This window comes from Hemicordylus capensis, chromosome 1 (assembly GCF_027244095.1).
Source record: "Hemicordylus capensis ecotype Gifberg chromosome 1, rHemCap1.1.pri, whole genome shotgun sequence".
In the NCBI taxonomy this organism is placed as follows: domain Eukaryota; kingdom Metazoa; phylum Chordata; class Lepidosauria; order Squamata; family Cordylidae; genus Hemicordylus; species Hemicordylus capensis.
The window spans coordinates 346,806,199-346,832,239 of NC_069657.1; the positions used below are offsets into that span (position 1 = coordinate 346,806,199).

Genomic DNA, 26,041 nt, shown 5'->3' on the forward strand with positions numbered 1-26,041 from the left:
GTATTCTGTGTGTTCATGAGATGGGAAGAGAGCTCTATTGGGCAGGGCCATGATTGTTTGCCTCTGCTCCACCCCTTCCAAGTGACTGCTATTTAACATCAAGCTGAGCCAGGAGTGCAAGCCTCTTGGCAAGAGCACAAGGGCTCTCAGTCTCGTGGTTCTCATCCGAGTGGGAACAGCCGGTGGACTGCAGTAGCCAGGGGGCTGAAGAGGCACAGCGATCTTGGACTGTTGAGCAGGAGTGTTGCTGGCAACCCCATGCCTCTTGGAGTTTTAACAGCTGCATGGAACCTACCAGATTAGCTAGAACATTGCCTCAGTTTTAATAGGAGGGAGTTTTTATTTTTTGTTATTACCAAGGTGTTCGTCTTCAGAATATGTGTTTGGGAGGGCATGTTACGTTGGAGGAGGCCCTTCCGATTGAGGTGGTCCTTGGCAGAGGGTGATATGGCGGTGGGAGTAGGACATTCTAAGTGAGGGGAAGGTGGCACTGGCTATATCAAAGCCATCACACCCTCCGGTCCTTCTCCCATCCAAGGAGACCCCAGTAACTCTCTCAGCAGCCCACTTTGGCTGAAGCTGGTGCTACTAAATGCCAGATCTATAAATGCAAATACCACAGCCATCCACAATATTTTTCTGGATGAGCATGCAGACTTGGCAATCATTACAGAGACCTAGTTGGATAAGGAGGGGAGATTTCAATCTCTCCCAGTTGTGCCCACCGGGTTTCTGGGTGCAGCATCAGCCAAGGTAGGGTGGGCAGGGAGGTGGGTTTGCCCTGGTTCATCGGGAGACCATTCCCCTCACCAGATGCACTGTCTGCCTTTCTGACCAGTTCAAGTGTCTGCATGTAGTGATTGCATTGCGAGACAAAGTTGAGATTCTGTTGGTATACTGCCCATGCAGCTGTCTAACAGTCTCCCTGCCTGAGCTGCTTGACGTGGTCTTGGATGTGGCATTGAGGACCCCACATCTGTTAGTCTTGGGGGACTTTAATGTCCATGCTGAGGCCGCCTTGTCTGGTGCAGGTCAGGACTTCATGTCCTCCCTGATGACCATGGGCTTGTCTCAACTGATTTCTGGTCCCACACATGTGGCAGGCCATACGTTTGATTTGGTTTTTTGGTCAGTGGTGGACAGTGGTGCTCCATGGATAGTTCAGGAGGCCTCAATACTGTTATCATGGATGGATCACTATCTGTTAAAGATTGAACCCACAACACCTCTGCAAGGGTGGAGGACCAGTTAGGATGGTTCGCCCCGGAAGCTTATGGATCCTGGTGGATTCCTAACGGCTCTGGGGGAGTTTTCCTGTTGAGAGAGTGGATGATCCTATTGACGCTCTGGTCTCCCTTTGTTATAAGGAGATAGGTTGGGTGATTGACACGGTCGTGCGTAGGCATCCTCTCCTGACCTGCCAAACCCAAGCGCCTCCCTGGTATACAGGTGAGTTGCGGACCGTGAAGCAGGCTGGTAGATGGCTTGAGCGTCGTTGGCAGAAAACTCAGAATGAAAGTGACTGAACTCAGGCTAGAGCCCATATTAGGGCCTACTCTATGGCGGTGATGGTGGCAAAGAAAGGAACATTGGTCTTACTGTGAAGGGTTCTTTTTCTCTGTGCCTGGAGCGCATTATTATTATTATTATTATTATTATTAGTTTGATTTACTATACAACCCATTACTGGGTTGTATAGTTGACATGCTCGAGAGACAGGACTGGATTTTTGCCAGGCTAGCTTCCTGCTGCCAGAGGGTGCCCTATCCCAGTTCCAGGACTGAAGTAAAGAGTGGCACTATGGAAAGAGTGAATTGCCTAGACAGCAGTATGAGAATATGAGAAGAAGAAAAAAACAGTACCAACCAGAAACAGTGATAACCATTAGAACAGATGCCATACAACCCTAAGAGTACAGTCAAAAAATGAGGCAGCCCTAAACTCTGTACCCTAGGAACTGACTTCATCCAAGCTATTCCCCCGAATCACCTCCCAAATTATATGACTAACTTCACATTTGGGTGGGCTTGAGGAGCTCCAGACACAATAAAAAGAACCCTTAGTGGTAAAACCAATGTTCCTTTCCCCCCTGTGCTGGAGCTCCTCATTACTGGGATATGCCCAAGCAGAATGAACTAATGGGAGGGAGGATGTATTACAGAACTTGCTGGAGCACCCTATGGCCAAAGGCTGGCTCAGCAGAAAAAGCGAAGATTTTATAATGGCAGATAAATGGCGTAATGGATGCCCATGTAGCTACTCTACAAATGTCCAGAAGATGTCTGTGAGTCGAAAAAGCTGCAGACACTGTAGCGCTATGAGTAGAATGTACTAACACCCTCTCTGGAGAAGGCTGGTTAAGAACCCTGTAGGCCAGTAATATACAGGATCTGATCCATCCAGCCAAGGAGGCCTTGGATACCTTCTGACCCATGGACACTGGATGATAAGAAACGAACATTGGATCCCTCTTACAAATGCCCTTAGTGCACGCGATGTAAACCTTAAGCGCTCGCCAAAAGTCAAGCTTATGCCAAATTTTCTCCTTGTGAACAGAAGAAGGACAAAACTATGGGAGAACGACATCCTGGGTATGATGAAAGGTCGTGCTGATTTTGGGAATGAATGTTGGATTCAGCTTCAGGACCACTGCTTCTTGTTGGAAAACTCACAGCTCCTTGCGCACAGAGAGTGCATCTAGTTCGGAAACTCTTCTGGCTTACACAATGGTGATTAAAAACAGAGTCTTAAATGAAAGTAGCTTCAGACTGATGTCAGCCAAAGGATCAAACGGAGGCTGTTTCAGGACATTAAGTACCTTGTTTAAATTCCATGAAGGAAAATGGTGGACAGGGGGAGGCACCAAACTGGATGCCCCTTTCAAAAAACGTGATATGTGCGGATGCAACAAAGTTGAGTCTGGACCAGACATTTTTAAAACCGAAGCTAACGTGGAGACTTGTCTCTGAAGCATGTTAGGACGAAGTTGAAGGTCTATTCCTGCTTGCAGAAAGGCTAACACCTGGTATTCCAGCTGTCAGTGGATCAAGGTGCTTACGTGCCGACCACCTAGAAAAGGCTGCCCAAGTGGTCTGGTAGATCTGCAGAGTCTAAGAACGCTGAGATGCCATGATGGTGTCCTGAACCGGTGCAGAATAGCCCTTGCCATTTAGAATTCCGCGCTCAACATCCACACAGAGCTGGAGCCACTCTGGTTCTGGGCGCCTCAAGGGTCCTTGGAGTAACAGATCCCTGCAAAGATGAAGCTGCTAGGGGTGTTGGATGGGAAAGTGAACAAGCTCCAAAAACCACGGCCTCCTTGGCCAATGTGGGGCCACCAGCAGTGGCGTATCGGGGGGAAACGGCGCCCAGGGCAAGCTCTGGCCCTGAAATGGAGCCCCCCGGCCCCCACATAACTGTGCCGGCGGCGCCCCAGGTGGCAGATCGCCGGCAGTGGCGGCGATTCAGCGGTGGCGGGTGGCGGTAGGTCACCTGCCGAGTGCGGCGGCGATTCGGCAGCGGTGGGTCGCCTGCTGAGTGTGGTGGTGGCTGGTGGTGATTGGCTGTAGCGGCCCGAGCGGCGGCGGATCGCCCGCCGAGGAGTGCAGGCAGAGCGACGCCGAGGCCTGCCGTCTGGCCCGGCGTCGCTTCCCAACTGCATAGGTGGGCGATCCGCTGCACAGGTGGGCGATCCTCGGAGGGCAATCCGCTGCCACTCGGGCCGCTACATCGCCACCAGCCACCGCCGCACTCGGCGGGCGACCCACCACTGCCGAATCGCCGCCGCACGCCCGCCGCCACACTCGGCGGGCGATCGGGGGGGCAGGGGATGCCACTTTTTGGCACCCCCCCACGTGACCTGCTGGGGTGGCGCCCAGGGCACGTGCCCTGCCTGCCCCCCCTATCGTTACGCCCCTGGCCACCAGAATCAGACTTGCCCTTTCCACCACCATCTTCCGAGTGACCTTGGTTATGATGGCCATGGGAGGAAAGGTGTTGAGCAGGCCTTTGTACCAAGTGGCCGTGAGAGCGTCAGTTGCTTCTGCCTGTGGTGACTGGAATCTTGAGAAGAACTGAGGCACCTGGCAATTTTGATGAGATGCCAAAAGGTCCACCTCTGGAGGACCAAGTCGTCACAATATCTGTAGAAAAACTTGAAGATGGAAGGACCATTCTGCCGGATCCACCATTCGTCGGCTGAGCCATTCCTCCTGTGTGTTGTCCAACCCACTGAGTTCTGCGGTAATGGGCAGGAGGCAGTCTTCCACCCACAAGAATAGGTTGTCTGTCTCCTCCATCAATAACCGTGACCTCGCGCCCCCCGGCAATTGATGTGGGCCTTGGTTCTAATGTTGTCCATACGAAGTAGCACTTGACTGCCCTGCAGGAGAGGCTGAAATTCCTTGAGTGCCAAAGTGGCTGCCCAGAGCTCCAACCAGTTTATGCTCCTCGACCTCTCCAGATCGGAGCATACACCTTGCACCATCTGATCCTTGCAGTGTGCTCCCCATCCTGTGAGTCCTTGACCCCCTGAGGCAGAGGAATCTGCTGGTGTGTCCCAGCCATGATGCCTTCCTGGTGTGGGAGGAGAAGCCACTGCAAGGGTCGAGAATGCAACCTTGCCCATGTTGTGCATTGCATTCACGCCACCATTGACCCCAGAACCTGGGCCAGGAGCATAAGGTCCACTGAGTGTAAGATCTGGAGTGTAAGATCTGTCGCAAGACGGTGGCTATCCAGGCCTTGCATTCCTCGGGTAGAGAAACCAGGCCCAGCGATGTATTGAACACTGTTCCAAGGTGTTGAAGGATACGAGTTGGATACAGATGGCTTTTGTACAGATTGACCACAAACTTGTGGTTCTCCAGAGATTGCAGAGAGAGAGTCACTGCCACCTGCGCTTGAGAGAGGGACGGTGCTTGGATCAAAAGATCATCTAAGTAGGAGGTAAATGTGCGCCCACTGTTGGCGAAGGTGCACTACAATCGTGACAATGAGTTTGGTAAATGTCCATGGAGCCGATAATAGGCTGGATGGCAGGGCTCTGTATTGATAATGGACGTTGTTGTAGGAGAAGCTGAGGAACTTCCTGTGGTGAGGCACAATCGGTACATGGAGAAGCCTTGGCTAAGTCCGCTGAAGCTAGGAAATTCCCTGGATGAATTGCTTCCTTGATGGTTCTCAACAACTCCATCCTGAACTTTTTTCTGCTGTATGTGTTTGTTCAGGCCCTTGAGGTCCAACACCGCTCTCCAAAAACCATCCTTCTTGGGCACACGGAATAACAGTGAGTAGACACTGTGACATAATTCTATTGAGGGAACTTGTTCTATGGTGTCAGGAGTCTGTCTGTCTGGCATCCAAGTCACAGTCTCCATCAAGGTTGCTGGAAGGTCCTCGGAATCCTCTTTGGTCTGCAAGAAAAACACAATTTTTCAATTCACTACGGTATCAAGTTCAGACAGCCTCCCCTGCCAACTCAGTCCGCTCACCAGGTTGCATGGTTCCAGAGCAAAAGGGGTGAAAGGCATTCCCAGGGGAGACGTTGCAGCTATGTACAGTTGTCAGGACTCGGTCAGGTAGCAGAGTTAAAGCAGGAAAAGCCTGGGTCTCTAGAGGCCAACACAAAGCTGGGGTTCCTCTGAGTCTGAGGCTCGGCTGAAGCCGTGCTCCCTCTCTGTGTTTATAAGGAGGCCTTTTGATGCTCCATCTTTGGTTATATCTGGTAGGTTCTTTAGTTTTTAGTTTTTATAATTTTCAGTTTTTAGCTATTAAAATAACTTTTAATTCGAACTTGATACTGATTATGGTTTTTAACTTGTTTACTCAATTTAGTTCATTTATTACTTTTATTGTATATTGTATCAATTTTATTGTTGTGAGCCTCCCCGAGCAGTAGTGTACTGGAAGAGCGGGGCACAAATATTTCAAATCAATAAATAATAAATAATTTAATGTTTTATATATGTTTTTAAACTTTTAAATAGACTTGTTTTTTTATATTTAAATTTAATATTTGTACTCTTGTGTATTGTTTTAATCATATTGTAAACTACTTTGGGATTATTTTAATGAAAGGTATATAAATTCAACCATCAAACAATCAGTGTGAGAGAATGCATTCTCAGTGATTGCTCCCTGGTTATAATGTTATAGCTGTGTAAGTTTATTCCTCTGTCTGTCTCCCAGTGCTTTGTTAATGCTTGAAGACAATTTCTGCATTGCATTTTGACATTACCAGCATAGCGTAGTGGTTAGAGTGTTGGATTAGGACCAGGAAGACCCGAGTTTAAATTCCCATTCAACCATGAAACACTGGGTGACTCTGGGCCAGTCATGTATCTCTCAGCCTAACCTACCTCACAGGGTTGTTCTGAGGATAAACATAACCATGTTCACCACTCTGAGTTCCTTGGAGGAAAAGTGGGCTAAAATTAAAATATATATATATATATTAATTAGTAAAAGTAAAGTATAAGTAAAAAATATAAGTAATAAATAAATAAAATTAAGTCCTGAAGGCCCAAAGTTTGTTTCAACATTCGGGCCTTAAGGTATGTGACTGACTGATACTTGTTATTTTTGCTTCCTGGAGTTTTTATCTAATGTTATTGTTTGTTATTTGCTCTGTTTTTTGCCACTGCTGTTTTTTAAAATTAAAATTATGGTACTCTATGCATTTTATGCTGTTTTTCTCCTGTAAATCACCTTGGGACCTCTAAGTGAAAGGCAGTTTAAAATTCAAATATAAATAAATAGAAGATGTGGCCCTATCCATACATGAGACTCAGGGCAATTGCTTTTATTACCGCCACCAATGTTCTCTCTAATTTTTTTCATCAGTGTGTGGAATGAGTTTTGTTCTGGGCAGCAGTATCAAGGCTGTGTGTACGCACATACATTCAGAGTAGGGTCCTCCTGATTAAACCTGAGGGGGATCTAAAATTAACTTAGCGGACATAAAAAAACATGTGAGCATGTGCATGTCTTAGAGGGAACACTGACCACCACCCTCATCTGCCATGATGTATTATTATTATTATTATGAAGAATATTTATTTACCATTTTTCAATAAAAAGGTTCTCAAAGTGGTTTACATAGCAAAGTTATAAGAAAATGGTTCAGTGTCCCAAAGGGGCTCACAGTCTAAAAATAATCGCAAGGTAGTCACCAGCAACAGCCACTGGAGGGACACTGTGCTGGGATTGAATAGGGACAGTTGTTATCTCCCTGTTAAGTATGAGAGAACCACCACTTGAAAAGATGCCTCTTTCCCTAGTTAGTAGGGTTATGTCAACTTGCTAGAGGTTGGTTTGCTTTGGGGGCGGGGGCTTTCTAAAGATGTTTTATCTAAATAAGGTATTACAATTATTTTGGTTAGTATAATTACAGTGAAATGTCTTCTGAAACATTGTTTTCTGGCGCAGAAGTTTCCTTTTCAAAAATATATTGACTCAGCTGCTACATTTATCATATTGTAGAAGTGGACCCCTGCTCCCAATTGGCTTTCATGACTTATTAATTCATCCTACCAAATGCTCCATGCAACTGTTGGAGATGGAGTTCCAGTGCATTGACCTTTTGCACCAACTATTCTAATGACAACTAGGGGCATTGGGAGTCGAGGTAGTTAGCGAGGGTCTCTGTAGTTGTCCTGCCTGACTTTACTCCATGACCCCTGATTGGACTCCTCAGGTATTTCCTGTGAGAGTCAGATTCCCTTCCTTTCCTCTTAGAGAGCAGATGAAAACATCTCTCTCTCCCTCCCCCTAACTATTCATTATGCAGTTCTATAGATTTGGATTAGGTCTTTCCTATCCAAAGTGTACTCAACCAGTAAATACTTAGTATTTAGTTCTACAAGAATCTCCATGTGTCTTCTCTAAATAGCTCCAACAACTAATCTCTGTATGCTATTCTGTAACTGGAGTGGGCAGCTTCTTTAGTGCTCTGCTAATTAACTGGGGTAAAAATTACAACCCCCAACGGAAACATGTTCTTATAATCAAGTCGTATACATACATTTAGGTTTTAGAAATATTTAAGGATGGGGGAGGATGCACTCCACCCCTTCCGCTCTCCCCCCTCCGGCACTCTGTGTATAAATAGTTCGGCGGGGCAGTAGTGTATCTCCTTGCTGCACCATTGTTTTCCTGACCAGAAGTGCTGTGCGTGTGTGCATGCATTGTGGGCGTGCGTGTGTACGTCATGTGTGCGTACTACATACCCGCGCCTGCCTGCAATGCGCGCATTAGCTCACAGCACTTCCGGTCACTTCTGGTCAGGAAAACAACAGGATGACAGGGAGGTACACTGCTGCCCCGCCGAACTATTAATACACAGAGCGCCAGAGGGCAAAGCATGGTGGTGGTGGTAGGGGTAAGTGCACCCTTCCTTAAAGCCATCCCCGCCCCACCATTGGATTGAAGGGAGCCGATTCCGTTCACATCCCTGTATACTCTTCATGATTTCTTCTCTGTTGATGGTAGTTTTTTAAAATTCCGGAGATTTAGTATCTTATAACAATGTGTGTCACATGTGATCTTTTGTGCAAGGGGAAGGTTTTTCAGGTCCTTTTATTTACCCCATAGCCCTTTGGACTCCCGCAAAAGCTACTTGGAATTTGTGGATCCTCTGGAGCAACAACAGATGCAGTGCAAAGAGCTGTAGCAATTAGGAAAAACTGGTAAAAACTCATGTGTGCACAGAAGTACTTTATGTAAACACAGAGGGCTATTTGTATCCCAGCCCATAATTCCTCTTTGTAACAGGTTATTATAAATATTATGGGGCAGCCAAAATGATTGTTGAAAATCATGTGTAGTATAATATTTGGAAGAAGTGTCAAAACATGGAATTAGATTAAAGATAACATTTTTGTATTTACTTTCTCATTTATTTTATAGTACATGCACCATGAATGAACCACCTTCTAGTGGAAGTGGACAAGACTTTGATGTATTCAGTGTAATGGACTGGAAGGATGGAATTGGTACCTTACCTGGAAGTGATCTGAAGGTAATATTATATCATCTTAAATATGGTATGCTTTGAAAAGAGTAATGTAACTATTGATACAGAAGTGTACATACCGAGAAGTGAAAGTTAATGTTGTACAAATGGACAACATCAATGGCAGATGCTCTCACTGGGATGTGAAAGGTAGCTCATGAACACTGTGTAACTGTGCATACTAAAGTACCCTGTGCATCTCAAGGGAAGAGCCCAGTTGTTCCAGAACTAAAACTAACTTGTAGTTTTAAAGTTTTAGAGGTTTTAGCTATATTTTAAATTGGTTTAATTATGTTAATATTTTTATTATTGTTGTGCTTTAAATTATAAACTGCCTGGAGAATTTTTATATGGGGTGGTATAGAAATGTGCTAAATAATAATACTAATAATAACTATAACTCAGTTGTCTGCTAGATGCACTTTATCATAGAAGAACAGTGGCCATAAATTAAATGTAATATGAACTAACAATGTGCTGGAAAGAGCAAGTCAAAACCTCACTACAGGTGAAATCTTCAGATATGATTAGTGTCAGCTCCAGGATTTCGAGGACCATTTGCAAGGCAGCCTCAGTGAGACCTATAACTGGAAAAGGTGAGGCACACAAATCTGTGACTTTCCCTCTGACTTTGGGTGCTCCAGCACACAGTGAGAATGTTTGATCTAGCATACCTGAACAAATATCCAACCTGAACATATAGCCAACCAGCTCTGGAATTGATTAGCAGGATAATGGAAATGTGAAATAATGGAATTTGGAAGCTCAGGTGGAGGCGGTGGCCAGAGGAGCCTTTGCACGGCTTCGGCTAGTGCGCCAGCTGCGTCTCTTTCTCGAGAAGGCAGATCTGGCCACGGTTACCCATGCCTTAGTCATGTCACAGCTGGATTACTGTAACACGCTCTACGTGGGGCTGCCCTTGAAGAATATCCGGAAACTGCAGCTAGTGCAAAACGCAGCAGCGAGGGTTTTATCCGGAGCTGCCCGTTGGGAACACATCACCCCCATTTTGAAAGAGTTGCACTGGCTGCCGGTTCGTTTCTGGGTCCAATGCAAGGTGCTGGTTTTGACCTTTAAAGCCCTTAACGGTTTGGGCCCGGGGTATTTGAGGGACCGCCTGCTCCCAAGGGTTGCTGCCCGCTTGACGAGGGCATCTGAGGGGGTGCTGACAATGAGAGAGACCCGGCTGTCGTCCACTTGGGACAAGGCCTTCTCTGTTGCTGCTCCTAGACTCTGGAATGCTCTCCCAGTGGCCATTCGTTCCTCGGACTCCATCACGGCTTTTAGAAAGCTTGTAAAGACTTGGCTTTTTACCCAGGCTTTTACATAATCGTTTTTACTGCTGCTTCTGTGTGTTTTTATCTGTTGTATTGTTTTTATGCCTGTTTTTATATGTTTTTATATTTTTAAGCTAGATGTTTTAATTGCCTTTTTATTGTATGTTTTAACTTTTGTAAACCGCCTTGGGGTTGTCTTTTTACGAAAGGCAGTAGATAGATAGATAGATAGAATGTGAGGGACTTCAAGGTCAGCCTATAGAGTTTGATCACAATTTGATCTGATCTAGAAAAAGATAGCTCCTGATAATTCAAAGGATTGAACTAAGCAGTTCATTACAGGTTAATGGATAACTCCCTTCGGTCACCTTGCTAGCCATTGTAATCTTGGGGCAGTTTCTTCCTGATCCCAAAAGAATGATACTTTTAAAATAGTAATCCTTTTATGTAGTAATTCACTTTTAATTGAAATGTAAATCCTTTTCAAGTTTTTCTTTTAAAATTTTCACAAAAGGCCAGATATTCGTGGTGTTTGTTGTAAACAATATTATATTTTTTGCCTGTAACCATTTTTCTGTTTGAAGATTATCTACAAGCAAATTGCAGTGCTTGTGGGCTTGTTTATTATCCAGCTTTGTTTCAGGATTCTGCATTATAGCTTGTTTCAAAACCTAAAATATGAATAATTTTTAGAGAAAAGGAAGAAAGCAAAAGAAAATGTGGCTATAGAGACTGGAGCTTATTTTATTTATTTATTAAATTTATATCCCACCCAATTTACGTCCCTGGGCGGCTTAGTGTGGCAGACAGTTGTAGCTGAGTGCAGGTTTCAAGGTTTGTAACTTTTCCATTTGGCAAGCTAATCAGAGTGTTCACATCAGAAACACTTCAGTGCTGTACAGTTGGTGTGCCGCAGAGGGCTAGAAGAGTCGATATCTTCCAAACTGAAGAGTGCATATGAATATGAAGTACCTTGCTTTTTTGAATAACTCTGATGAGTGCACACAATCAACATCATCTCTAGGTTCAAGTGCTTTCATAAAATTGGACAAGCTGCAATAACGTAAAATTGCTTCTTGGTGAAGTGGTGGTATATGCAGTGAATTGGGCTTTTGTACTCCTCTCCCCCCACCGCTCAAAGTACCATATTTCCAAAGTGGAATTACAAAGTGTGTGTAGTATATTTTCACTGCATCCAAACAAGTGAATGTACTGGTTTAAAAATCATATTGAAAAATAGGCAAGGCCAGGAGGTTTGTTCATACAAATGGAGAAACTAAAGGCCTGAGAGAGGTAGCCAGAGGTAAATCCACCATCAGCTGATTTGTTACCGCTTACAGCTGCGTATCCAACATATTATCCTGGAAGGTTCATTAGCACCAGTTTGTCTGAAAGTGATGATATTGCCTAATGATGGTCTTCTGAAGTTGATTTGATGATTAAGCCTACTGATTCACATTTAGGATTAGCATGAAAAGAGAGAACAAAGGAAATTAGTTGATCTCCCTTTGTATTGTGGCAGAATAAGGTTTATGAGGACTGTAAAAAATAGAAATCATTTATATATTACACGTCTGAGTAATGATTCATTTCTAAAGATAATACAAACATATCAATTTTTCCTATTCTTGTTTGCTAAATTAGGATTTGGATTTGACTCCCTAAGACGGCGCTCTGCCATGGGGGAAAATTCTCCCTTGGTGCCAATGTAATTTTTTATCCTGGGGGAAATAGCAGCTACCAAGAGCCCGGGAGGCAACTACTAGGACCCAGAGAAGCACAGAATTGAAGTTCTCCTCCCAGCAAGCTGTAGTCCCAATCTAGATTGGACCTCCTCTGCAGCAGCAGTTTACTCAAAAATCAAGCACAGAAACATTAATTGCATGTTTCTTGTAACATGCACTTTGACCCTTAGTAATAGTCTAGCCTCTCAAGTTAGATATCATAAGAAGAATACAAAATAGGAAATTTACCAACAGCACCAGGAAATTTTTCCCAGATTGTCTATTAGATGAAACATGTTTTCCCACAGAGACCATTTGTGTTTGTGAAAGGATAAGCACCATCTTTGTTAGGAGACAAGAGACTAGGAGTGAGTGGGAAGGAATCCTGTAAATTCCCCACAGCTCCCCCTGTACTGCACTGCACTGCCCCACCAACACCACCAGAAAATACTTTTTTTAACACAAAGAAACACTTCAGTGGTAATGGTTGGTTTGTGGATTTGGTCCTCTATGGATTTGGATTCTGTGTTATTTTCCACTGTTATGAAAGATTTGTGATGCTTTGGGATAAGGAATTTGTTTTGAGAGCTGTAAACCCAACTAATTTTTTTGCTAGAGAAAGTCTGATATTATTGCAAAACGGAGGCATCTCTTGCACACTAAGAGATGTTCTGCGTAGTATATAGATATTCTAATAGTTGAACATTTCCAAGGTGATCCATTCCTGAGCCACTTCATTGGAATTTTATTGATCGTAATGGTATCAGATTTTGTACTTCATATGGCTGTATGATAGGATGAAAGCTATAGTATGTATTGACTGCACATCTTCGTAAAGAGTCACAGGTTTGCAGTACAAGGAATCCAAAGGTTACCCTTTCTACAAACACAAATTATTTTAACTCATTAAATGTATTTAAAATTAACTTTATGTACTAGCCTTTGAAAAGCTATCCATGGCTGATTGTTTGAAATTTTGTACATTTTCAAAGCCTTTTAGAAGGAAAAACAGCGTTAAATATGTTAGAACTTAATCTGAATTTGTTCTTAAATGTATGATTCAGTAGAATTATATGATGTATTCTTATTATGTCCACTAGATGGTACCAGTGTGCTACATTTTGGGGGGTAATATTTTACTATGACTTAGTTACAGACATTTTTTGTTTCTTCCTATTCTATAATATTTCTTTGTGGTCTCGGTACAGTCAGAGCAATGGGTTCTGTGCCTGCACTGTACTCTCATTTGGAATCTTCTAGAGCCTTAGAACATTTTGGCGGGAATCTCACCCCAATAGGAAAGGAAAGGTTGTGCTGTTGAGTCGGTATCGACTCCTGGCAACCACAGAGCCATGCGATTTTCTTGGTAGAATACAGGAGGGGTTTGCCATTGCCTCCTCTTACGTAGTATGAGATGATGCCTTTCAGCACCTTTCTGTATCACTGCTGCCCGATATAGGTGTTTCCCATAGTCTGGGAAACATACCAGTGAGGATTTGAACTGACAGCCTCTTGCTCCCTCGGCAAGTTGCTTCCCTGCTGCGCCATTAGGTGGCTATAGTGCCCATAGTCCGTGCCTATCCTTCTTTGTTCTTTTTTTGACTGCTCCAGCAGACACAGGAAAGATCTTCTCTTGACTAGCTTTGTCACAATTAAGGGAACTGCACTGTCATTTCTTTATTTTGTGTTTAGCGCACTCTGTCCTTGACTTCTTAAATTTTTCTCACATTACTCCCAATTAGGGATGTGCAGAACATTTCGCAGTCGGAACGTTCCAATTGTGAAACAGCCATTTCGAGTATTGCGAGCTCAAAACAGAATGCTCTTAACATAAAGGGCTTCTTTCAAGTTCTGAATAGAACAACCTCATTTTTATTGGAACGTTTCGAGTGTTCTGATCACCATTTTGGAGGGCTGATTTCCCCTTGTTGATTGGTTTTCTGGCACTAGTTTCCAATTGGCTTGCGATCTCCTTGCTTCTTGGTTGGCTTGTTATCCAAATCAAGTGTTGTAATGGACAACTGTGCCCCCTTTGACTGGGGGAGGGAGGGAAGGAGAGGGAGACAAAGGAGCAGGGGCGCAGCAAGGTTGGAGGGGGCCCAGAGACAAGATTTTAAAATGGGCCCCTCGCTGATATACACACACACAAACACACATCACAATATATAGTGCACTCACACTCACATCTCATTATAAATATGGTGAATATCTAGTTCACATTGAATCTAGTTTTTTTACTCTCTGCTCCTGCAGATCTCCAAGAGACTCAACATAATTCATAGGGGGTGCAACATGGGCGGGTGGGGAGTCATGTGATGTGCCTCGGGGGGGGGCCTTGAAGCAGTGGGGCCCCAAGACGACTGCCTCCCCTTGCCTAATGGTAGTTACACCCCTGCAAAGAAGGGATTTTCAAAACTTACTTAAGGTACTGGGAGGCCACAGAGCATTCTCTTATAGTGTGCCACCTCTCTGGAGAGGAGGATCATCAATGATAGGCTGCAGCAGCACAGACCGAGTGAGATTGGTGTTGGTGGCTTGGGCCCTGCCTGTGGAGAGACACACAAAGAGTGCCTGTGGCTTATCTGTGTCTCTGTTCTCCCCCCCACCCTTTAATTTGCAGTGCCAACAACTGCTTTTCTTTTCTCTCTGCCCCCACCCCATTTATAAAAGGAATTGTACCAGCAGCTCCAGTTCCTTTAATTGAGTGCTGCTGTGGATTTCTTCTTCTTGAAGCCAGCCCCCAGTGATTTTAATAACTGAGGTGCTGAGCTGACATTTCCCCCCTTTTGCAACCCCAAGTTGCAACTTTGCTGCTGTTGCTGTGTGCCTTTTTTCTTTTTTTCTTTTTTGGGTGGGTGCCCACCCAACCTACCCCGAGCTGTTGAGTCCATGTGTCTGCTCGGCCGAAGTGCCTCTGAGAGCAGCACCTGGAAAAACTCCAGCAGAAGACACCAGAACAGGTAAGCATCCCAACCTTGGTAAGGTTAGATTTCTTTAAATAGGGCCTAGTTTGGGGAAGGGAAGGATTAGATACTAGGCAGGTACATACGACTGTAGGACAGGAGGGGTGAATTAGGAGACAAGCCACAGTAATCTCCTTTGCCTTTCCTTAGACTTACCCCATTGTTGCTCGCTTCCATCAAAAAAAGCCCCCCCCTATAAAGCCTGCTTTATTGCGGGGGGTGTATTTTTTCTAGCTTCTGTGTGTGCACTACAGTGCTATAGATGGCACTGTGTGTGGCACACACAGCATAAATAGACCATCTTCACACCCCCTTTTTAAAATACTCACCTTAAAGGCACTTCCCCTGGCTCCATCAGAGTTGGATCTGGTGGAGTTTCTCAGCCCCAGACTGAGGGTGATAGTGGTGGTGGCCCCCAGAAGGAACAAGCAGCCCCAGTACCATCACCACCAAAACAGCCCCAGACCGGCTCTGATTAGGCCATCGTGTTCTGGGACCACTTTGAGTTCTGCCATAGTGTCCCAACCCACAGTGTCTGCATCCACTGCAGATGGAAGGACCCTAAGTGTCTTGGGACATTGGGGATGCTGAAGTATCTGCAGTGGTATCAGCCAGGTGCCCCTGCTCCTGCTGGAAACAATAGGCCTGGTGTGGCCTCGACTAACAGCAAAGTACCTGCTCCTAAGCAGGAGAGGTTACTTGCTCAGTGGGTGCAGTCGGTGAACAAGCAGTCTGGTTACCCAGAGCCTCATTTCATCATCTGGGCCATTACCAAGATGTTCACTTTGGATGACCAGCCATTCCAAGTGGTGGAAAACGCTGGTTTCTACCAGCTGCTGTTACTGCTTGCCCCAACTATAACATCCTCTCACGCACCACCTTTAGTAGATGGGTAGTACCCTCTCTGTACTTGGCGTGCATGGAGGCCGTGTTGGGGCTGCTGTGCCTGAGACTAGCATGCACTGATCTGTGGACCAGCGGTAGTGGGCTACATGCTGTTTTCTTGTCCCTCACGGTGCACTGGTGGGGGCAGGAACCTGGTCATGTGGGATGCGCTTGGCCTTTGTGGGGTTAAGGCCAGGTGAGATATCTCCACTGGAGGCGTTGGGCTCCAGTCTGCTGCAGCCACGGCTGCTCTTGTGGACAGGTTTTTCAGGATAGCAGCTTACTTCCATCAGATCGAAAGGAGTAGGCAAATGCTCAGGGAGAGGCAACATGAGCTGGGCATACCTGAACACTAGTTCCCTCAGGATGTTCACTTGTCCCCTCAGGATGTTCCGACCTGGTGGAACCCCACCTTTCTCTTGCTCCAGTGCCTGCAGGAGCAAGAGCCGGCCCTCCACTGCCTAACAAGGAGGCACGGCTTGGAAGTGTGCAACCTATCCTGAGCTAGGTGCTGTTTTGCAAGGTTGTCTTGGCACTCAAGACGATCTTTGTTGCCACTAACAGCTTGTGTGCTGAGACAGCAACACTGAGCCAGGCTTTGCCCACCTCTCTTCTCCTCAAGAAGATTATGGGTGATCTCTAGTCACACTGTCCACTGAGGTGAGCTCCAATCATTCTGACCACTGGGAAAGCAATCACCTTGGCTTGTTCAGCTGATGATTGGAGTGGTGGATCAGCTCATAACAGCCTTGGGTGCATGAGCAGAGCATGTTTTTTCCTGCCCATGTGATCCAAGGATGAGGAGGAAAGCTGTCACCTCTGACCTGCTGCCCAGGTGGAAGGACCTCCTGGTTGAACAGTTTAGGTGACTCAGCAGAGTAAGCTGGGGTACAGCAAGGAGAAGGGTGCTGGAGCGCCTACTCTGATTGCACAGTCCGCCTGGCACGGTGTCCTCGGCATGGCCAAGAGATCCAGTAGTTTGGCATCAGTGTTCCACCCGGTGGTAGACAGGGCTTGCTTGGCACTTTGCCAGGGGTGTGGGAGGAGCCCACTAAACCTTGCAGCTGTGCTGAGCAGTGTGTTTTGCAGTACCTGCAGAAGCCAGTAACAGGCCGGGAGAGGGAGCTGATCCAGTTTTGTGCAACGCATCACCAAGACTGGCCGGACTTGGCACTGGTTTCAAACGGTTTCTCTTGTGCCCACCAAGCAGCGTCAGAGTGAGAGGGTGTTCTCCATGGCTGCGGACATGGTGACACCGCATCGCTCACACTTGGACGCTGACTTGGTGGAGCACCTGGTCTTCCAAAAGGTCTGGCATAGAGTGTGAATGACTAATGGTCACCCCATGCACTGCAACACCATTGGCAACTCGGCCCACCCTGGCCAACCCCCAAACCAGATGTATCATGGTCTGCCCATTAGTGCTGCTGACATATGCACTGACAGGCACACTGTTGCTATAGAACAGCCTGATTGGAGGCTATAAACAGTACCCCACTATGTGATTTGGATCTGCAGACTTGCAGTCTCCATCTTGGCTATGAGCTCATAGGACTATGAACTCTTCACATGCCCATATTTGGCAAAACTTTCAAGTTGGTTGCTTAGCACAAGCAAACATGGGGCAACTATTACCCAAGGTCAGTATAACAAATGACTGCAAGGTATAACCCCATGACCCCTCTCTCCATTCAGAGAAGGAAGCTGGCTGAGCAGATGCAAGTTAAGGAGAGAGACTATTTCTCAAGGAAAGAGTAAAACTCTTCTTTTGTCATAAAGGATTAGTTTCACTGATCGTCTTCACAGGAACTCAAGATAAGGCTGAGCACTCCCACCCCATGACCACTGCACTAATGGTCCTGCATGGACCAGAAGGTATAGTTGTTGGTATCAAAATGATCATTATCTCCCCACCTGGAAGGTCTTCCTGGTGTGCCAGATAAGCTTTGAGTGTGCCCATTCACTCCAGCCCATACAATTTGTTCAAACCATTTCACTAGGGGTGTGCATGGAACTGCGGAGCTGCTGTCCGGCACTGGGCTGGGGGGTTCCAAGTACGTATGGGGGGGCTTTACTTACCCCTCCATTGAACGGTACCGTATTTCTTTGAGCAAGCGGGCGGCATACTTCCCTGCCGCCGCTTCCCTCTCTTGGCACGTCTCTCTTCTGGCTTTTAATTGAAAAGTTCTCTGAATTCTGAATCGGGAGCAGGAGAACTATAAATAGGAAGCCATTTGCAGCCCAGCCGGCGAAGCGGACGGGGACGGCAGGGGAGTTCTCCTGCCGACCCCTTGCAGTATTGGGAAGGGAAGGGAAGGGGAGGCAGGGGTCTTGGGGTCTCAGGGGGCGGCTGCCAGCCGAGCGGGGGCATTGGAGAGGGCGGCAGGGACTGGGAGATACCCTGCCGCCCCGATTCAGAATTCAGAGAACTTTTCAATTAACAGCCAGGAGGGAGCCACGCCAAGAGGGGGAATGAAGCGGGCGGCAGGGAAGTATGCCGCCCGCTTGCTCAAAGAAATATGGTACCGTTCAATGGAGGGGTAAGTAAAGCCCCCCCGTACTTACTTGGAACCCCCCACCCTACCCTTCTGAACCAAAACCACCCCGTGTCCGGACCGGTCTGGAGGCCTTTAGAATGGCCTCTGAACCGGTCCGTGCACATGACTACATTTCACTGTATTGTTCATCAAGATCACATCTACTGGTGTGTGAATCAAGCAATATAAATTCTTTTGTCAACCATGGATGCCAGCCCAGACAACAAGGTGGTGTGACTCGTGTATGGCTTAAAGGCATGATTTTGCCTATTTCTAGCCCAAATGCCAACAAATATTGTGCTCAGGCTTTAGCTATACCATCAGCTCCAGCTGTAGCTCCAGCCTTGATTCCAGCTTGAATCCCAGCCTCCGGTTTGGACCTGTCTCTAGACCCAAACTGCACACCACGCTTGGCTGCCCTAGAGAATTGGACCCTAGAGACGCAACCTCCTGTGGACTTTCCTTGGAATAAGACACTATCCTTGTTTCCTGGCTTGCGAGGCATGCTTGCCTCTTCTTTTCCCTGCCTTCCTGCCTTGTCCCTGCACACATTACCTGAAAGTGCAACTGACTCACCACTGGATCTTGGATTGGTAATACTAATTGCCCATCTTCCTAAACCTCCTTTCCCCCTTCTCTTTTCTCTTTAAGCCTAAAGCTGTGCTTCAGGCCTTTTCTTTAGCCAGTCGTGTGCTGATTCTGTAATAATTCAAACCTTAAGCTAAAACGCCTCTTTGTGAGATTCCAAATTAGCACTATTAATTAATATTTTATTGCCTCTTTGCTACTTTATCAATTTTCCTCTTCCTATACCCATAATTCACTAAATAAATCGTGTTGGGCCATATCTCTTTCTCTTTCATCATTTCCAGACCAACACTTTGTACAAAGTTATTCTGTAACAGACTGATATGGATCATGATCTGTTGAGTTCCATAAGAATGGGTATTGCACCTGTGTGGGATCCTCGCAGTGGAATGCTGCAGCTCCTCGAGGTGTCTGCTCCCTGCTTCCATGCCTCCAGTGTGGTGCTATTTAAGGTGGGCCGGATGCCATGCTCCTCAGTTCTTTTCCAACTGCTGTTGCAAACAGATCTCATGCTGTCGCTCATTGTTCAGATAAGTTCTTCTGAGAGTACATAATCATCTAAAAAAAAGAAAAGAGAGAGGACTGTCTTTTTGGTTATTGACTATAGAATGGCATGACTACGACGACAGTGCTACTGGCGATGGAACTGACTGGCTACAGAAACAGACTTTGGCTGAGGCGGGGGAAAAAAAAACCTTTAAGAGGTGTGAGGGCTGCAATGCAAAACTCCCCTCGAAGGATTTTCATGATTTGGGCAAAGGGCTTAACAGCCCTTTGTGCAAGATCTGTCTGTCTTTCTCGAAAGCATCGGGCTCTTTGACTTCGTGCCTCAGTCTATGATGATGTATTGAGCCTGCCGATGCTGGGAGAGCCCCTTCCATTGACATCGATATGGAGGACTGATCCATCAAAACAGTCAAAGCCCTCAGCATCCTCTTCAACTTCGAAGAGTTTCAAGGGCCCTAAGCCTCCAAGTTTCTCACATGGGAGCGTTTTGGCAGGGCATTAGAAGTCGAAAGGAAAGAGGTCATCTAAAGAAGACTCCACTTCGGCACCTAGACCAAAGAAAGCAAAGACCATTGATTTGACGGGATTGAACTCCCTCTCCGTTGGATCTACAAACTATTGAGACTGAGCGCCCTAAGACGCTGATATTGAACAGGTGTCGACACTGAAGACTTCGACGTTGAGAGCAAGATCATTTTCACTAGCATCTATTCCGGCCCTGCCTTCTGCACCCTTGATGCCAACCGATTGATGTCAAGATGCTCCATCGCCTCTGATTTTGATGTTGCCTGACGCAAGTCAGGCTCCTGCCTCGACATTAAATACCCCACTGTTGTCAATATTGAAGCAAGTCACTACTCAGTATTGACCACTGGCACTGACCTTCTATATTAAAGATGGAGAAGATGACAGAGACACCGGTTTGGACCCAACTACAGCCTGAACTCTGCTCTCTATCTGGGTTCGAGTGCAAGCATGCCGTCGACAACAACTTTTAAGGGATTTCTGCCCCACAATGCAGACTGCCTGCAGGAAGACCTGACAGCTCCTGCTACAGAACAACCCATTGCATCTCAGCCTCCAGTATGCTACACGCTATCTGCTGCCCACTTAGCAAGTACTTCTTCGTGGCATTCATTCGGTTTCTCTCACTGTTTTGCGGCTGCTGCTACCTTGGCTTTTGCTGGTATGGGGATATCTTCTCCATGGTTCCCTTATAATTTTCAGGACAACAGAGATGGAATATGGCCCAACCTGAATCATATTACCCACTAACTTTGTCTCTTGCACAGTTTCAGCAATCCACACTCTGGCCAGCGGCAATGCCTCCATTTCTCAACGTAGACTTGCTCCAATGAACAAGTCAGTGGCAACTCAAACACTTATTCCACTGCCTTCATGCTTGATGGTATTCTCTACCACTCAGATGGTGGCCTATGACCCTAAACCCAAAAGGTCCACTGTGGAGACACAAACTCAATCACAAAAGCCAAGTCTGACAACAACATCAACTATGACACAGACGCTAATCTCTAAGTCACTGGCACGGTCTTCCTCTGAACACAATCGTTCATTGGATTTTGAGTCTGATGCTGATGACCCAGACAGACTAGCTATTGACATACCACCAGTCACACACATGCCTCTCCTACAGAAGAGATGAAAGCTTATCATTTATAGGGATGTGTGAATCGATTTGGGCACTGATTGATTTGTACCGGAATCTAGCTGATTCCTACAGTTTGGCGACAGAACAAATCACCCCTGTGGTCCATTGGCTAGAGTCAATGTGGCCAAGGCAACCTTGGTTTCCACAAGTACTCAGACTATCAAGAAACAGGCACTACAGGTGACCACAAGAAACAGATCTTCTAATGCTAGACAACGGCCAAATATTGCATCTAGACGTGCTCACACTACACTTGACAGCATGGTGAATAGGCTTCTAACAGAGACATTGCTTAACCAGAGAAAACCTTTCACAAGATGTAAAAAGTGGTCTGCATTTCAAGAACTATGCAAAACTCAGAGGTTTCAACCTGAAACAGGCTACAATCAAGAACATTCTTCTGTATTAGACAACCTCGAAATCACAAGGATTGGCAAATGTGTCACTGAAAGTCCATCCAGCAGCTCACTCATCAAAACATCCTTGCTGGGAGGACACAACACTCTTCTCGTACCCTGATAGTAGAGTTTTCCTAAAAGGCCTCAACTTATACCCACCTATTTGAACTCTGGTGGATCAAGGGAGCATATCATTGGTTCTCTCAGCCTTGATTCAAAGCCCTTTCAAACCACTAAGCAGTGCTTCTGTTAAATTAGTGACTTTCAAGATAGCCTTCCTTATAGCCATAACAACAGCTATATGAGTTAGTGAACTAACAGCTTTGCATATAGACTAACCTTTTACCAGAATTTATCTTGACAAAGTGTTGATGTGTATGGACCCCGACTTCCTTCCTAAGGTAGTGTCACTTTTTCATCTTAACCAAGATATTGTCCTTCCAACATTCTTCAAGGACCCTTCCACAACATTGGAATGAGCTGTGCACTCCCTAGATGTGCAACGAGCATTGCTATACTACCTAGATCATACAAAAGGTTTCAGGACCACCAAACGCCTTTTTGTCACTTACAAGTGCTCAGCTAAGGATTCCTGCATTTCTAGACAAAGAATGTCCCACTGGCTAGTGGAACTAATCATACTGACTTATACATCACAGAATGTAAATCCTCCAAAAGCTATCAAGGCTCACTCCACTCGTGCTTATGCTTTGTCCATTGCACACTTATCTGTTGAGCATTTAAGGACATTTGCAAAGCAGCAACATGGTCCACAGAGTTACCATTCCTTAAATATTACATCATAGACTTAGGCTCTGATGCTAGCTTCAGGAGAAGTGTTTTAAAGCGGGTGTTACAATGACTACTATTGCACCCTCCTCCAAAGGGAGCTAGCTAAACACCCATTTTTATAGATCTCAATGGATCATGAACCAGATAAACAGGTTGCTCACCTTTAACTTAGGATCTGGTAGTGATCCATTGACATCCATAAGACCCTCCTGAACCACCCCGCTGCAGTTGTGTTCAGCTATGAGCGTAAAGAGTGTGCATGCAGTAGTTTCAAAGTTAACTCACCAACAAGGGATGCTCATCCCCATCGGCAGTCCAAGAACTGAGGAACATGGCATCCGGCCTGCCTTAAATAGCCATCCTGGAAGCATGAGGCAGGGCACAGACACCTTGAGGAGCTGCAGCATTCCACCACGAGGATCCTGTGCAGGCACACTGCTCATTCTTATGGATGTCAATGGATCACTACCAGAATATACATTACAGGTGAGCAACCTGTTTTTCACTATAGTCTCGCTAATTCCCCACACATGCCCAAAAATATTCTTGGGGCATTCTGCCAGCGCTCCAGAACAGTTCTGTTAATGTACACCACTGCTATGGCCCATGATGAGATGGATTGGTGCCCTGACCCATGTGTCAGGCTGTCACCTGGGGCCCAGCACCAATCTGAAGGCATGGTGTTATCCAGACGTAGACAGGCAGGCAGCAGTGTTGTGGAATATATGTCGGAAAAGAAAGAATTCTTCTCATGGTAATAGATTAGAAGCTTTGTTTCTTGTCAGACCATTGGTGCATCTAGCTCAGTATTGTCTGCAGTCCTCTTCTCTCTCTATGGCAGGCAGGCAGGATGGATGGAAGGTTTGATTTTGTGGTTTTCTTTTCCCAGCACCAAATATAATATGCTGTGTTATTGCTGTTATAATGATCTGGTTTTGCTGGATCTAAGATCTGGGTTCGACAAAGGTATAACTTGGGTGTCTGCCTTCCTTTAGTTGAGGTTTGTTTGGTTTGTGAGATAGTGTTGTGGTGTGAAATGGACCATGGCAGCTGTGTGTGTGTGTGTGTGTGCGTGTGCGTGCGCGTGCGCATGTATTTCTTGGTGATTGCTGTGGTGAGCTCCATGTCTGGCCTTGAGATTAACTTGTATTTCACTCACTGCTCTGCTCTGCAATCTGCATTGCAAGGTGTATTCAGTCAAAATGTGGCTGAAGTTGCTCTATTTGAGCTTATGGCCATGCTTGCTGCCAATGGCCATGCTTGCTGCCAATGATGTCACTGCAGCACAATGATGTCACTGCAGCACAGGCATTGTGGCTGGCAGTGGATTTTGGGCCAGTGATTCTTCTTTGGCTATTTTTGTACTGTGTCTAAATGTGTGATCTTTGCTGGGAGGGACAGATTCCCTTTTATTGTGTTCTTCTGCAGTGTTTTTCAAGGCAGGGCTGCAAAGTGCATTGCAAATTGCAGTGCAAAACTGTTCTGGCCATAGGGAACAATGTGGAACTCGAAACACCCCATTGTTCCCCATGGGTACCTCCTAGAGACACCAAAGTGTGTGGGTGGTAGGGCATGATGGATGCTAACTACTACCCAGCCCATAAAAGAAATGGGCTTGTGGGTGATTTTAAACAAATTTTTAACCTTTCCCTAAAACCCCCATAGGATCCTATGGGGTTATTCTAATTTTTATTTATAATTAAAATCAGTTTCGGGTGAATGAATTTGGAGCCCTGGAAGTTATCACAGATGAAACGGAGATGGAAGGTGTCAAGAAAGCCACAGCTACTACAACCTGGATGGTGCCAACAGCCCAAGAAGGTCAGAATGGTGATATTTTGTTTGTATATACAGACAATTCATACCAAACTTGTGTGACACAGTCATGCAATAGCCAAGTTGTCTAGTTGCCCTGGTCAAACAGAACAAGATTTCTGGGAAATGTTAACTCATGCAGTTCAGCCTGTTAAAACTCTGCTGCTACACAGTCTCCATTTAAATAAGTGGGATTTGTACAGGAACAGTTCAATTTTATGAAATCTTTTAATGTTATTTCTAAGCCAACAGTGTCCACACTAAAACTAGGAGACTGCTGTTAGGGAGTATTGTTTGCATGAACTGTACTTTGGAAGGTGACTACCATCTACTGTAGTCCACCAGAAATCAACTCTAAATCTTATTTCTTGGAATGTGAGTTAGGTCAATATTTGAAGAAGGGGTAAAAATGAATTTTAAGGTAAAATTACTGGAGGTCAGAACCTTAATTATACTTGCTGCATTGTGAAAGCTGAAACATGTTCACAAATTGATGTGTCCATGAAAAACAAAAGCCCTTTACAACAAATTCCTGTATTCAGAACCATATGCTATCATTCAAAAAGTTTTTAATTTGATTCTTGCAGTGAACATTTTCTTTAATATTATCTTATGTTCCAGAAGACTGGAAGGTTATCTTAAGTTTTAAAATTCTGAAGCTTGCACACTTCTGCCTGCACTTGGTAGAGATGTGTTAGAAGTTAGACTGATGGTTGAATGTGCAGAAGAATTATTGTAAAGTGTTAACACAGATTATGAATAGTCTGCAGCAGTTTTTCAAAGCAGCTTGAGTGCATGAGGAGTGATTCCAGGTGAATTTGGATAAACTACAGTCATCCCTTGCCAACTGCGAGGGTTCTGTTCTGGGAAAACCTCGCAGTTGATGAATTTGCGGTTGGAGAGCCATTGAAATACATTGGAAACAGGAAGTTAGGGGAATCACGGTCGGGAAAAGACTGAAAAATAAAGACTAAAAACCACCCAGAATCAGCCATACTTAGCAAAAGGAGTGAGGTGGGACCCCCAGAAATCACCCCAACCCCTCCTCATTGCCAGAAGATCTCGCCAAACCATGGATACTCGGGACATGGTTGGTGAGACCTGCCACAATTTCCCAGTCACAGATACTTAAAACCACGATTGGGAAACCCACGGTTGGCAAGGGATGACTGTATATTCTGCCACTGGTACAACTGTTGCTTGGCATGGATTACAAAAATGTCTGATATCTTTCACCTGTATACAGTCCCCAAAATATACTATATATACTTTAGTATACAAAATATACTAAATATACTTTCCTTTGTATAGCCTTTTCAGAAAAGACAGAAGGACCACCAAAACTGAAGGAAACTGCCAAAGTGGATGGGCTTAATTTCTGTGAAAATTGTTTTCACTCTGGAACCACAGAGGCATTTGTAGCTGAAGAGAAATTTTTCAGACAAACATGTGCTCAGGAGACTAAAAACAAGTAAGAGTTAACAGATTATTTTTCACATGTTATTTTATCTTGTGTAACCACTTCTGAGCATTGAGCCAGTATGAAAAAACTGTACCATTACTAGTGAATTAGCCAGTCAGCCAAATATAGATCAGATCTAGTTGTCCAGTTATCTCTGTTTCAGCCTGAATGTCTGTGTTTCTTTGTTCATTTGATATTTTTCTGTCTAACCTCTTCATAAAATGTGAGGTGGCTTACAGCAATTATAAAAATTGTAGACAGATAGTTTTGTTTTGTAATAGAAATACTTAAGATCTGTTTCATAAAATATAGTGGGTGCTGTCGAGAGCTAAGAGAATAGGAACTTTGCCAGATACTTTGTTACGTGGGGAGCTTTTATCCCATTTGCAGGACCTTTGACCGTGATTATAA

The 26,041-nt window shown here is 45.3% G+C and overlaps 1 protein-coding gene across 15 annotated transcripts in view; it reads left to right on the forward strand.

Moving 5' to 3' along the window:
- The window catches only part of L3MBTL3 (L3MBTL histone methyl-lysine binding protein 3), a 165,898-nt gene that overhangs the window by 20,561 nt on the left and 119,296 nt on the right, over nt 1-26,041 (forward strand). For 14 of the 15 annotated variants that reach the window (XR_008313957.1, XM_053286383.1, XM_053286365.1 and 11 more), the window contains 3 exons: nt 8,908-9,019; nt 24,063-24,174; nt 25,480-25,639. Coding sequence is in view for 14 of the 15 variants with exons in the window: in XM_053286365.1 (XP_053142340.1) it covers nt 8,908-9,019; nt 24,063-24,174; nt 25,480-25,639 (384 nt within the window). In the remaining variant the exon portion in view is untranslated. Of the gene's footprint in view, nt 1-8,592; nt 8,688-8,907; nt 9,020-24,062; nt 24,175-25,479; nt 25,640-26,041 lie in introns of all 15 variants that reach the window. The other variant, XM_053286407.1, reaches the window with a different exon arrangement.